Source organism: Diabrotica undecimpunctata, chromosome 8 (assembly GCF_040954645.1).
Source record: "Diabrotica undecimpunctata isolate CICGRU chromosome 8, icDiaUnde3, whole genome shotgun sequence".
NCBI lineage: Eukaryota > Metazoa > Arthropoda > Insecta > Coleoptera > Chrysomelidae > Diabrotica > Diabrotica undecimpunctata.
Window position 1 is genome coordinate 90152490 of NC_092810.1, and position 15841 is coordinate 90168330.

Below are 15841 nucleotides of genomic sequence, written 5' to 3' on the forward strand. Positions count from 1 at the left end.
TAAGAAATACTTTCTTTCTGCCTATTTGGTACAATGACATTAGGGCTGATTTACAAATTGGCACATGAGTTCCATTTACTGTAATACTGTACTTGAGAGATGCAGTTTTATGTCTGTTTGCACCCCTATGTTTTCGCTGAGGTTCACTTATGGAAATTGATTTAAAAATAATTACATTTTTCCCGTTAATATCATGTTTGTAGAAGTCATTAAAAATTGATACTCTTGTATCCTGGTTAATCCTAGTTGAATATTTTAATCGACACTTCTCATTACAAATAATATTATCCTCATTAATGCGCTTAGCAGGTATCACTACACCTTTACGAGATAAGTAACTTTCTCCACATTCTCTTGCTTTAGCAGCCACATTTCTTTTCCATTGTTGTTTGTTTTTCTGTCGTTTCCTGGACAATTTTTGTTTTTTTTTACTTGTGGTTCTACATCTAAATGAGCCTGGTCACAACTAATAGGGCTACTCACCACTTTATCCTCAACACACCTGCTGTTTCTAATTGAAATGGGAATTTGTAGGTTTACCACATCACTTTCCGCATCGGACTGTGGATGTATTTTTGCTGTGGAATTTGTACTTGTTGAAGGGGATTCTAGAAAATTAGTTTTATCTCGATAAGAAAGAAACCTTTTAGAAGAGGAAATGCGAGCACATCTTGTATAATCATCATCACCATTATCCTCACTATCACTAACGATATCTGAGTCCGGTACATATTCATCACTTGATGGATCGTCGGAAATGCAACTGACATCTTCATTTTCACCTGAAACCAAACAAATATAGTAGTCTATATCATTGTTCTATAAGATTATAATTATAACATTGCGTTTATTTTGTTATTTGATAAAATATTGTCTACTTTAACTTTTAACATAACCTCAAAATATTTGATGTGAGAAAAACAATATTTTAATTTATTTGTAATGGTAATTTACTGTAGTATATTATTTTAGGTTAGTTATTTTATCAAGCTTACCTTCATAACTGCCTTCTTTTGCCTGTTTTAAGAGCCAATTCTAATATTTGTTTACTCCTTCTCATCTTGCACTTTATTTTACAACGTCAACAAAGCACAGTGACTAAGTGGATGAAGGTGTTATGTGCATGCTGAAGACACATGGCACCTTCTCCCTCCACACATTCTGCATATTAGTGTATCATAACCCCTTCACCAGCTGAATAAATACTAAGTTATGGCTAGAAGTGAATGGGAGATAGTGCTATGAGAAATAATAACACATAACGCCTTCATCCACATAAATATCCCAATTTTCAAGCAAATGTAACATAACACTTTCACCTTCCAAGCCCTTCAATTTTAAATAATTAAATATTTTTTGAATATTGTAAGAATTGTCAATTATTCCTTAATGAGTGAAATACAAAGCATAATTGGAATTGTGCTTTCGATTACTATCATAATAAATAATTAAATATTTTTTTAATATTGTAAGAAATTGTCAATTATTCCTTTGTTTTATATATTGATTGGTATTCATTTTTGCATACTATTGGTTAGAATTCATATTTGTACATATTCATACATCTGCAATATTTGATTTTTGTTAATTATTTTTGGGAATTGTTTGAAATTTTGCATTGTTTTAATCATTTATTTTTTTTATTGAGATCACATCGACAATAATAGGTTATTAGGTTAATCTTGTAACAGGTTTGACAAGTTTACAACATAACTTGGAACTTTGTTTCGTTTTTCCAGTCCTGTCGATCTTGAGCTTTCGGCAGTAAATTCTCAGCTATTCTTTTGACATCGTAAGAGGTGACTCATTTCAATATTGATAAATAAACCTTTTGTATGCCACTATATATATTATATATTTATATATACATTGTTAACAGATTGTTTAATATGTACTTTCCTGAAAAATATCTGTATTTTGGTTTAGGTCAGACTGGCTAATTGATTCTGCAGTTAATTATTTAAGTATTTTCCCTTTTATTCTTATAACTTTGCTTTTGATACCTTTGTTCGAGATTAGGATATATTTCTGATAATATTTTTAATTCGGGTATATGTGTAATATATTCTCGAGCGATTTTCATCGGACTGCGTAAATAATTACGTTTAGTTTTTAAGTTTCTTAAAAAAATATTTAATATTGTCCACAAACAGTTTATGTATGGTTGTCTAATCATTATATATATTAAAATACTCTATGTACTTAAATTTTCAGAAATGTTTTATTTTATTTCGGTAGATTTACTGCTTTTTAATTAAGAATAACGTAAAAATGTGTGTCAAAAAAGTGTCCAACAAGTTCAAACGGTAGTACGTCCGCCTAGATGACGTAATTGAGTAAATTTACTTATGACTAAGAGACCGTTAGTAGATTGTAACTTCAATTAAGAATATCATTTTCCCAATGAATTAGAGGGGAAAGATAAAGATTGGAGAGTTTTTTGTCCTTCCCAAAAACTTTGATAGTTTTCACTCCGACCTACTTTATTTTAATTACCACAACGATTTTATGTTCATACACTGAACACAGCAAATAACAAAATTGCGATACGCACGGCTGACAGAAATTTTTTTCTTCCATTTGTGCATATAGAATATTATAATAATAAAATTTAAACCGCCAAAAAAAAGAAAATTCTCTATTGGATCGTGAAGTCTCTTCACGAGTCAACATTTATAACAATACAACTAGACAGCCATATATAACAATACAGTGTTTTTGAATTATTGAAAATTTTTCAATATGCTGCTACAACAAACTCCTTTTTCATGCCTTAAACTATTGTTCTTGAATTGTTAAAATTCATAGTAGTGTATTTCTTGTAGATTTTTGCGGCCTGAAACAGCTCAGGGTATCTTCGTCAATTTTAAACGCCTTCTAGAGTTCAACCAAGGGAAATTGCCATTTGCTGCAGCTCAAATAGGTGAGTAACTGTAATTAGTAATATCTTCATAGCACTGTCGTCGCACATTTCTAAATCTAAGTACATAAAATGGTTGTATAACATTCAATAAAGGTTTATACAGCTATCTTTTCCTACTCACATGAAATAGGTCTGTCTTGATTTAAATAATTTTTAGGTAATGCATTTAGAAACGAAATATCTCCACGATCTGGCCTCATAAGAGTTAGGGAATTTACAATGGCTGAAATTGAACATTTTTGCGACCCTAATGATAAAGCTCATCCCAAGTTCAATAATGTGCGAGACACACAACTGTTATTATACTCAGCTTGTAATCAGATGGATGGAAAACCAGCTGAAAGAACAACTATTGGTGTGGCTGTTGATTCGGTAAGATTTTTTCAAATATAAACCCTTTAAAATATTATAAAATCAAGTGATGACGATATTAATGTTTACATAACTAGGGATCAAAATCGAAATATTATTCACGTAGATTATGAATCAGATATCAAAACTGCTCTATTATATCTACTGAATTTTTGTTTCATAATTGTTTACTAGCTCCAAAAATCGGTTATTTTACTTTTTCATCATGTCTTTGCAGGGCCTGGTGGCAAATCAAACCTTGGGATACTTTATGGCCCGAATTCAACAGTTTTTAGTAAAATCTGGAGTTGATCCAGCAAGATTAAGATTCAGACAACATATGGCAAATGAAATGGCACACTACGCATGCGATTGTTGGGATGCCGAATGTTTAACCAGTTATGTAAGTATTTAATGTATTTATTTTTCCTTTCAAGTCCGTCGCACGTCATTAATGAGATTTCTACATTGTCACAGTACAACAAACTGCTTAGAAATTTCTTAAATAAGCTAACATTCCAAAACCTACACAAACATTTACGAGCATCCTTGTACTTAAACATATTATCACGTAGCGAAAAATGCAGTATTTATTTTGATATTTTAGAATTAATATTTTAATTATTTTTACTTATGCACTTCAAATTCAAAAAAATCTTCTAAATCCTAATTCATCAGGGAAAGACGTGTGTGAATGCTCCGTTGTTGAATTCGAATTTCGGGAAATAGTAAGTACACGTTGGTTTAACGGGCTAAGTTAATTAAATTAGAAAGAGAAAGTGTAACTACGAAAAAGTGTAGTTTCAGAAATAACTATGGTAGAGCTCATATTTCTGAAGCGGTGAGTTAGATCTGCCCTCTGGCACCAATGGTTGGGGATCCTCTCATATAGATTGAAAGTAATAAAAATTCATAAATTAGATAATTATTTAAAATATTGATCTAATTATTAATCGAAAAAAAATTACATAATATTAATAAAAACAGGCCAAACTAGCAAAAGCCAATATTGTGTTGTGAATAGAAATTGAAACAAATTATAGGGTCGGAGCGAGTAATAATTTGAGCGACAAAAAATATTCAATTCAAGAAATAAGTTTCAACAAAATGGATAGTGAATCAACAGATGGGGGGAGGGGGCGGTAAAAGAATCGAGGAAAATGAGGTGTTCACAAGAAGCAAGAAGATGTATGGAACACCAGCAAAAGAAAATAAACATAAAAATATCGACCTAATATTGGAATGAATAACAGAAATAAGAACGGGAATGCATGAGATGAGTTTAGAAATGAAAGATATACGAGAAGAACAAAAAGAATTAAGAGAAGAAATCAACCAAATAAAAGAGGAAAATGAAATTCTAAGAATAAAAAAGATATAAACATAAAAGAATTTTTATGAAAGATTGAAAAAAGAAAAAAGGAAAACAATGTGATCTTAACTGGACTTGCAATAAATACAACAGATACTAATAAAATGAAAAGGACCATGACAAATTTTATGGTAGAATATCTAGAAATACATGAATAAGTGAACATCAATCATATATCAAAAATAGAGATTTTGATAGATCTCAAATGTGTAAAGATGCATGGGAAAATGTACATAGAGTTCAATGGAAAGATTCAAGTATGAGTATTCAATAGAAACAGATGGTAAAAAGAGAAAAATCAAAGAAGCAGCTCTAATTATGAAACCATTTGCGTTGCAAATTTCTGGGCAGAGTGCAGTAGGATCTGGTTACTCATATTAAAAGAGGAAATTAATAAAAAGAAAATACAGTAATAACCCGAACTTGCGCGATAGGTGGGGTAGATGGGGCCGAGCGATAACCGCATAAGTCGAATTCGCGTAAGTCGGGATATAATTTCGTGTACAAATTATTTTTAATTGGGACCGGAAGCTAAAAAGTAGCAATTTACACGAAAATGGTTTATTAAAAGCTTAAGATATACAAATATAAAATTACCCATCGAAGTTATTTTGTTGTAGAAGGCTTCATAAAATCTAATAAAGTAGTTTGACAACTCAATTTTTTTTCTCTCAAAATTTTCTCATAACAGGCTTTATAAATTGAGCTCTTCAGTCAAGTTTCCAACCGTCATTTGATCCTCAGTTTGAACAGTATCCAAACAATTAAGCTCTGCATTTCTATGAGTTCATCAATTATCAGCTCCTGATTGCGGAAATCCAACAGTTCTTGAACGTCACCACTATCCACTTCTAAATTTATTTGCATGGCGATTTTAAAAACTTCTTTCATCAGGCTCTGGCGTCAATTTCGCCTTAGTGTCAGTAATGAAAAAAGGACACAGCTTTTTCCTGGCGCCATTTAACGTTTTTGTGAAACTTCATTCCAAGATTTTCCAATGATTTACATCTAAAACGTTGAATTTTTTCCCAAAGTCTTTAACAGATAGCTCGTTGTTTTTCTTATGACTTTATACAAGTGTGCAAATGATCGTCTGGTGTAATAAGTTTTGAATATTTTAAAGACTCTCTGATCCATCGGTTGAAGTAAGGGGGTTGTATTAGCTGGTAAAAATTCTACTGTCACACATTGGTCAAAACTAGTTCAAGTTGTTGGAGGATGATTTGGTGCGTTGTTGATGATTCACTATCATCATCATCATTGGTGCTATAGCCCTATAAAAGAGCCTCGACCTTCCCAAGTCTATTACGCCAGTCAGTTCTATCCATTGCCAACTGTTGCCCGTTTGCTGCGCCTATTTGTCTACCATCCTCATCTACACCATCCCTCCATCTGAGTTTTGGTCTACCCCTTTTTCTTCTTCCCACAGGTTGTGACATAAGGATTCTTCTAGGAGGGTTGTTCTGCTGTGATCTTGCCAGATGTCCTGCCCATCTTAGTCTTCCTATTTTTATAAAGGATACTACGTCTTTACCACCAAATATGTGTTTATATCTGTGATATATCTCGTAGTTAGGGAAGAAGACGACACTCATGGATGCATAACCTGCGACAATGGTTCGGACTAACATCGATCGAACTGTTCAGAGGTGCCGTAAACAAAGTCAAAATAGCCTTGTTAATAGCCAACGTCCGAAACGGATAGGGCAAAGGAAGAAGAAGATCTCGTAGTTGTACCTCCTTCTCCAAACACCATTTTCACAGATGCCACCAAATATTCTTCTCAGGATCCTTCGTTCAAATATAAGCAGGAGATTTTCATCTGCCTTGGAAATGGTCCATGCCTCCGACCCATATGTCAACACTGGTTGTATAAGAGTTTTGTATATGGTTATTTTTGTTTTTTGGCTTAAGTTTCTGCTTCTCATATGTCTACTCAGTCCAAAATAGCATTTGTTTGCTAGGATTATTCTTCGCTTGATTTCTTCCGTCATGACGTTCTCCTTGGTGATCAGGGAGCCTAAGAGTATGTGAATTTGTCCACCACTTCAAAGGTAGAATTATCAACCGTGAATTGGTGACCGATGTTTCTGGCTCTATTGTTGGGTGTTGATGCCATTATCTTAGTTTTATTTTCATTTACTTGCAGGCCCATATTTTTTGAGGCGTGTGACAAGGTGGTATACATTTCTTCTAGCTTGCGTGTTGTGCGGGCAACTAGATCAACATCATCTGCATATGCCAAAATTTGGGATGATTTATTAAAAATGTTTCCTCTGCTGTCTATTTGGGCATCCCTGACCGCCTTTTCCAAAGCTATGTTGAAACGGAGACACGCCAGCGCATCTCCCTGTCGCAGCCCAACATGCGTTTCAAATGCCTGTGATTGTTCGCCCTGTATTTGGACTTTGCAAACAACTTTACGCATTGTAGCCTTAACCAATCTTATCAGTTTATCGGTGATGTGGAATTCATCCATGGCTTCATACAATTTATTTCTTAGGACACTATCATAGGCCGATTTAAAATCTACGAAAAGATGGTATGTGTCGATATTAAATTCATTGGTTTTTTCCAGTATTTGCCTTAGCACAAAGATCTGGTCTGTTGTTGATCGACCAGGCCTAAAACCACTTTGATATTCGCCAAGAAGCTCCTCTGAATATTCACTCAGGCGACCATATAAAATACTCGAAAATATTTTGTATACTGTATTAAGGAGGGTTATTCCCCTATAGTTTCTACATTCTAATTCATCGCCCTTTTTGTGTAGCGGGCAAACGATCCCAATACACCACTCTTCTGGGATTTGTTCCTCATTCCAGGCTCTCAGTATGATTTTATATATATGATTAGTCAGAGTAGCACCTCCACATTTAATAAGTTCCGCGGGTATACCATCACTTCCTGGAGATTTATTATTTTTTAGGTGTTTTATTGCATCCCGTACTTCCTGAATTGATGGAGGCTCCAATGGTGTATTGTTGTTTGCTCCTGGGGGTGGTTGATTTGGATCTTCTACTTCGATAGTAAGCAGTTCTTTATAGTGTTCCACCCACCTTTTCAATACTTCTTCTTTTGTATTGAGTATATGCCCCTCCTTATCCTTACATAGTCCGATCCTTGGTTTAAATTCTTTTCTTGCTTTATCTAGATTTTTATAGAATTTTCTTGTTTGATTTTCCTTTTTTAATGCCTCAAGTTCTTCCAATATTCTATTTTCATAAGTTCGCTTTTTTCTCCGATGGATGTACTTCTCTTCTCTTCTGAGATCTTTATATTTTTGTTCTTTTTCTTGGGTTCTTCTTTGCTGCATCAGTTTATATGCATTGTTCTTTCTTCTTGTAATGTCCTCGCACTCAGCATCGAACCACTCATTACGTGGTGGTGGTCTTTGCAGCCCTAGAATGTTATTTGCTGCGTCTTTAATGTAGTTTTTACACATTTCCCATTGTTCACTAATTGTTAGATTCTCTTTAGTTATGTATTTAGTTTCGATATAGCTTTGAAACCTTTCTACCGTTTGATGATTCACTATCACTTTAAATACAATTTGTGTCGATTGACAAAACGTTCTACTTCAGGTATGAAATTATGACCAAATCCATCCTCAAAAAGGGAAACAGTCACCCAAGCTTTACGATTAGACTTCCAAATCACAAGCGAGACAGATTTAGCTTATCTACATTGAATATGGTTTGGTAAGTGTTGCCACATTCATTTATCATAACTTTTAATTTCTCTGCAGAACTATGCCATTTACAGTGACTTTTGATTCTGCTGTACCAACCGTTACTATGGTTTGTTTTTTAACCAGGGGGAGTAAACTAAAAAATCAGATTTACACCCAAGAAAATTACTAGAAAAGTCACCAAATACATCTTCTTTTTTGGTTGATTATCTCGGCCTTGCGGTAATTCAGTAATTAGTATCGGACAACCTCACACGTCGATTCTAACTTAAATTTGTTTATTTTTGAATATATTTTTTTTTTCAATTCACTTCAAATATATATTACAATTACAATAAAAAAAATGTTGGATTGTTATGAAGAAGTTAAAAAGTTTTTAAAGTTATTAGGTTAGATTAATTATTTAGAGTATTTATATTTATTAAGTACATATAAACTATTATTTTATATATATATATATATATATATATATATATACATATATATATATATATATATATATATATATATATATATATATATATATATATTATATATATTGTTATGATATGTAAAATCGAGAAAAATATTGGTTTGTTTAAAAATATTTCAAAGTTCAAAAACATTAAAATAATTCAGATAAGTATAATAATATCCAACAAACATTTCGAAGAAGGAAAGTTATTAAATTCTTGGATTACCTGTACTAAACAAAATGTAAGCTTTGCATAAATTATTTCTTTGTTATACTTGAGTGACCCGCATAATTTTAAGTGAAATCCAAAGACAATTGAACCGGGTTTTCCAAAATACATTAATGCAGTGATTAGAGACAAATATAAGAGATTTTAGAAAGAGGTTTTTGTTAGTTTTTAAGAATTATAGAAAATATTATTTGTAAATAAGTTTTAGGAAATTTTATAATTATAGGTAAAAATTTGTTTGTTATCGAAATGAAAAAATGGGGGAATTGTGACGAGTTTTGATTGGCGGAGATTGAAAAAGGTGGGATAGGTATGTAGGAAAAAGTTTAGCGAGATTGAGGAGAGAAAAAAGATATCAGTTGGTTTTCCAAGTCTGTAAGACGAACAGTGATTGTTCTCTGGTGGTTCCCAAGAAGTAGCAAGCAGTAGTGTTGAATGTTAGTGAGTTTTTGTGGAGTTAGTGTATCTGACAGAAGCTGAAGCAGCAAAATATTGTAAGTCATATTTTCCTACTTATATTCCAAGAGTCACTGTTCAGGCCAACGAGAGATTCAGTTTATCGTAAAGAGAAGATATTCCAAGAGTCATTTTTCACTCGGGCCAACGAGAGATTCAGTTTATCGAGAGGAGAAAGGCTATCATAATTTGAATGATTGTTGCTTTTGAAGGAGATCATTAAGGACGATATACTTGCAACAATCTGTTGTAAGATTGCTGATTACATAGGGAGCGGTTGAGAGGAGATAATACAGTCTACAAGGAACAAGGATTTGGACCACTCATCATCAGAGAGAGATATTTTTGTTTTCTGCAGTTTTTTCTTTTATTGATAACACAATTTTTACACGTAATTTAGAAAGGATATAAATATTTTGATTAGGAGAGTTAGAATAGTTTGGGATTTTGAGATTTCAATTAATATTGTTTGTACCATTAATTTTGATTGTTCACGTACGGAGAACAAAATTTTGAGAATCCTTATATGAGATTTGTTTATTGAAAACTTTTGAGTGTGAATTATTTCATTATTTTTATTTCAATATATAGTGTTAGATCATATGTGTTTTTTATTATTCCGGTATTCTCTGGACCTTACCTTTCACATGTAATAGCATAGATATTGAAGCACGAATTTAACCCTGAGATAAAAGAATTAAAAATTGTGATAGAGTCATAATCATATCATTTAAATAATTTTAATTAATCAAAAAAATTAATTAGCTAATTATTGCTTGGCGCACCAAGACTTTAAATATCACAATAACTGGCTTCCAAAACGTGGGGCTTGAAAATATCGCAGCTTTACATTTGAAGGAAGGGAAAGAGATCTGGAATAAGTACAGGTGATCCAGAGATAAAAACATATAACATTGAGGGAATTTGAATTTGAAAGTATTTTGACAATTTTTCCAGGGAATATAAATTTGATTTATTGATTGATCGTAGTTAGTGGATATTTACTGCTATTGAATTATTTGATTTTATTTTCTTTACCAATCGTACATTTGATATTTATTTTGAATTATTTGAATTTTACTGATTGCATATTTGATATTTGTCGTGAAAATTTAATACATTTGGGGAGAAATATTGTCGTGTTCTGAAACATATAGAGTGTTGTAAAATTTCACATTTGGCGGGGACAAAAACAGTAACGAAAAGAAACAACATGTCGACCACAAGGAGTCAAAGCAAAATGCAAGAAAGGAAGGAGGATAACAGAGAAGAGGAAACAATTGTTGAAGAAGGATCGGATAATGAAGGAAATGTTACAATAGTTGAGGAGAAAAAAGAATTATCAGGAATAGATAAAATATTACAACTAATGCAACTCCAGTCACAAAAAATGGATAGAAATCAACAAGAAACAAAACAAAGAATGGAAGAAAACCAACGGGAAACAAGACAAGCAATAGAACTAAATAACAGGAATATAGAGCAGCGTTTGGAAAACTATGAACAAGAAATTAAAGGATGTGTTGAGGGGATAAAGAAAGAACTGATACAACAGATAGAAGAAATAACCATAAAGAATGCAAAATAAGAGACAGAGATAAAAGATATCCAAAATACGATGAAGGAAATAAAGATTGTCCAGAAAAAGGAATTAGGACAGTTAGAAGAAAAATTTGAAATGGCGCTACAAGAAGACAGGAAGGAAGTAGAAAGAAGATTAAAGCAAAATGAAAAACAAATGGCAGAAATTGAACTAAGAGGGGTAGAGAGAAAAGAAGTTATCATCCATGGAACAAGCGAGGCGAAAATACAATTTGGCGGGGATATTCGGAAAACACACCCAGTACCGTTTGTTAAAAATTTGAAAACCAAATTACAACATATTAGATATTTTGATGATTGCAAAGAAACAATTAGAAACCATTTGAAAGAAGGAGCAGCGTTATGGTATGAAAGCAAGGAAGATGAGTTTGAAAATTGGACAGATTTTGAAAATAAATTTCTCAACTATTTCTGGGGGAAAAATAAACAGAGAGAAATCAACCAAGAGCTACAGAATGGAAAATATCACGAAAAAATGGGAATATCTGAAGAAAGATATGCTTTGCAGATATATAACAATTCAAAATATCTAGAATACAAATATTCTACCGAACAGCTGGTAGAAATGATCAGCAGACATTTTGAGGAAACGTTGGAAGATCACGTGATTTTGAGAAACTATCAAGATATTGATAGTTTGTGCCAATTCCTTCAATTAAAAGAAGCGAAAAGAAATGAGAAATAGAAGACAACATGACCAATATAATGGACCGGAAAGAAGGTATTCATCAAATTATGACCAGAGAAACCGACATCCCAGATCAACAAACGAATATAGGCCGAGAAATTACAATAATTACAATAGACAACAAAGTTACGATAACCGGAATGATACACAAAATAGAACAAATTAAAATCACAACAGGAATAGAGATGCACAAAATCCTCCGAATAGGAATACGAACGAACAAAGGGACGATAGAAATAATCAGAGATTCCAACGACAAAACAGAAGAGAGATGAATCATGTAGCAATAGAAAAGGAGGAAGAAGAAGTATTCAATGAATCCAGACAGGATTTTCAATAAGGCATCCACTAAACAAAAGTAAAAAACTCTCCGGTATATTTTGTCACCCGAGAGAGTTTATACAGTTGGCGGGAAACGAAAAACAAAATTCTAATTCCAATCTAATTTTTTTAGATGCATTTATAAAACATAAAGCGATTAAAATTCTGATTGATTCTGGATCGGAAATTTCGTTAATCAATAAAAAACTAGTAAAAGAATTAAATATGGACAGATTTGTGTATAAGATTCCGAGGGTTGCTTTAGTGGGTGCAAATAATAAAAAATTGACGACAGTAAACGAAGGTTTAGGAGTACGGATCAGAGTGGGAGACAAATTCTATATTATGCAATGTGTGGTGATCGAAGATCTAAATCATGATATGATAGCGGGAATTGATGAATTGAGTGAAAAACATATCACCATCAATTTTTCGGAAAATCAACTGGAAATCAGAGCAGAACCAGACAACATAGAAGAAGAAAAGGAAACAGATAGGAGAAAATTTTCTGAAAGGATAAATGGACAAGAAAAACATAAAGAAATCAATATGACGGTAGAGGATAAATCGAAAGCTCAAGAAAAAAATCAATCCGAAGAGGAAAAGAGAATAAAAAAAAGAAGAAGAGTTCGAAAAGAAAGCAGGAAAAAAAGGAAGTTATAAGCAGAAAAATGGAAGGAGCCGAAACATGGTGCTCGGAATACCAGATAGAAATTAAAGATAAAAAAAAAATAGAAGAAGAAATAACGGAAGAGGACAGAGAAGAAATGGCAATTATGGACGAGAATCCAGAATTTTGTGAAGAAGTAATACGGACAGTGAACACATGTGAACAAACTGAGGATGAAAGAAAAATAATATGTGGAGAAAACATGGAGAAGGAAATAGAGAAGATTTTAGAAAATTATGGAGATCTTATTAATGAAGAAAGCCGAGTGGCTAAAAATTATGAACATTCTTTTAAAGTTAAAAACTTAGAAAATTTTAAATCGAAAACATATCCAATCCCGTATAAATACAGGCAAAGCGTCGGACAGGAAATTGAAAATATGATCAAAGACAAGGTGATCGAAAGATGTGACTCTCCATATATCAACCCGATAGTATGCGTAAAAAAATCAAATGGTGATTTGCGATTATGTTTAGATGCAAGAAACATTAATTCGCACACAATCGCGCAATACGAAGCGCCTTTGAACATAGAAGCCATTTTTGGACGAATCACAGGATCACACATTTTCTCCAAAATCGATTTAAATCGAAATAAATCGAAATAAATTCATTAGGTACTTAAGTTTTAAATTACACAAACCTTTAAGCGACCATTCCTACGCAGAAATTAGAAATACATTAAACCTTCCTAGGCTATCTTCCAGACGGATGTATGCTGATGTTTTCTTTCTTCATAAACTACTGAATTCAAAAATTAATTGCAATGATCTACTGTCTCTAATCGACTTTAATGTTCCCTCTAGAGTTACCAGAACATCTCATAATTTTGCAATTAAATTTCATCGCTCTACTTTTGGTAGGCATTCTCCACTGAGTAGAATCATTCTAAATGGAAATAGAATAGACTTTGATTTGTTGCTGTGCGCTTCGGAAAATGTCTGTAGAATGTGTTTAAAAAAAATTTAGTAATTTTATGTGATTTGTATTTGCTATGTGCTTTATATAGTTTTAATATTTGTTTTTTTTTCTATATGGCTGCATTGCCAATTCTTTTCATACATATTTGCTATATCTTTGTAATTATTGTATCACTAGATAATACTTGTAATACTTTGTGTATATATTGAATTGGGTGGTATCCCGTTAATAAATAAATTAAAAAAAAACACAGTTTTTGGTTAATACCTTTGGCAGAAAAGTGTCGAAATTATACCGCTTTTTCTATCGACGGAGTGGTGTACCGATTTAGGGTAGTACCATTTGGACTACAAAGTGCATGCGCTGCTTTGGTTCGCGCATTACACACAATTTTAAATAGGCATGGAGAATTTGTTGTACATTACATAGATGATTTATTAATTTTCTCACCGGATATAACAAGCCATCTACGACATATTCATACTGTTCTCGAAGAACTTGATCAAGCCGGATTAAAATTAAATATTCAAAAGTGTCAGTTTTTCCAAAAAGAGGTATTGTATTTAGGATTCAAATTAGACACAAAAGGGATTAGTCTTGCAGAAGATAGAATTGAAGTCATAAACAACTACCCTAGGCCAACCAATTTAAAAACTTTGCGGGGATTTTTAGGAATGGTAAACTATTTCAAAAAGCTGATACCAGACCTCAGTACAAAAGAAATACCGCTAATAGCATTACTTAAGAAAAATGTCAGATGGAAATGGGGAACGGAACAAGAAATCGCTTTCAAAAATTTAAAAGGAGCGTTTTCCACAGCTGTAAGAGTGCACCACCCAAGATATGAGCAACCTTTCATTCTCAGGACCGATGCTTCCATAAAAAAATTTGCAGGGGTGTTATCACAGATACAAGACGATATAGAGGTTTGTTTCCCGTGTAACCAAAACGTATGAGAGAAAATACAGCGTTACTGAATTAGAGTTTGCCAGTGTGTTATTTTGTGTAAACAAATTACGTTTTTACCTACTTGGGGCAAGATTCACCATTGAAACGGACCATGCAGCGTTGATACACATAATGAAAAATAGGTTGGTAAATAATAGAATTCATAGGGGCATTCTTTTACTCCAAGAATATGATTTTGAATTTAAATATATCAAAGGAACGGACAATATTTTGGCTGATGCGTTGACGAGAGATGAACAATTCCGCAAAGAGGATCACAAAACTCTCCACGTAGGCATGAACATAATGAGAGAAGAAGCAGGCTTATTTTTTTTGGCCAAAATCAGGGAAAATCAGGAAGAATTGAATGAAAGAGAAAAGCAAAGGGCTGAACAAGAAAATAACCTATATTTTAAGAGGGTCGATGGTAAAGAACTCTATGTAATCACGGAGCAAATGGCAAAAGAAGTTTTTTTAAAGTTACACTGTGACAACGGACATATTGGAAGTAGAAAGGTGTGGCTTATGTTCAGGGAGAACTACATTTGTCGACAGGACTATACAATAGCCAAAGAGGTGACTCGAAATTGTGTGACATGCCAAAAGTGTAAAAGTAGGAACTTTAAAAATGAAAACGTCACAAAAAACGTCGTAGCTCGGAAGAAACTGGATATTGTTGCTATTGATATGTTGAGCGATTTGATACCAACAACTCAAAGGAATAAACACATATTAGTTATGGTGGATCTTTTCTCAAAATATGTTAAATTGTACGCATGCAGAACCACAAAAGGAATTGAAATACTTAGGAAGATAGACAATTTTATAGAAACGGTGGGAAGACCAGACAATATTTTATTGGACAATGCGACATATTTTAGGAACGAACGTTTTAAAAGGGAATTAAGAGAGAGGGGCATCGATACAAAATTTATAAGCATCCGTCATTCACAGAGCAACCCATCGGAGCGTTTTATACAAGAAGTCACAAAATTTCTACGAATTGCCGCGGAAGAACATCATCGACATTGGGACAGAAAAGTGTTTGAGATCGAGACCTATTTGAATTGTGCTCCAAATACGGTTACCAAAGAGACGCCTTTATATATAATGAAAGGAACAATGCCTACAAGACCGTGGGAAGACACCGCCACCAGACAATACGAAGAAGTGATCGAGTTGGTTCAAAGAAGATTGAGACGAAGTGGAGAGAAAT

At 33.0% G+C, this 15841-nt stretch overlaps 1 protein-coding gene across 1 annotated transcript in view; it reads left to right on the plus strand.

The window, feature by feature from the left end:
• GlyRS (glycine--tRNA ligase) overlaps window positions 1-15841 on the plus strand; it is a 46297-nt gene that overhangs the window by 17741 nt on the left and 12715 nt on the right. Inside the window, exons 5-7 of the mRNA XM_072540601.1 lie at window positions 2826-2923; window positions 3081-3295; window positions 3513-3677. Of these exons, the coding sequence (XP_072396702.1) occupies window positions 2826-2923; window positions 3081-3295; window positions 3513-3677 (478 nt within the window). The remainder of the gene's footprint in view (window positions 1-2825; window positions 2924-3080; window positions 3296-3512; window positions 3678-15841) is intronic.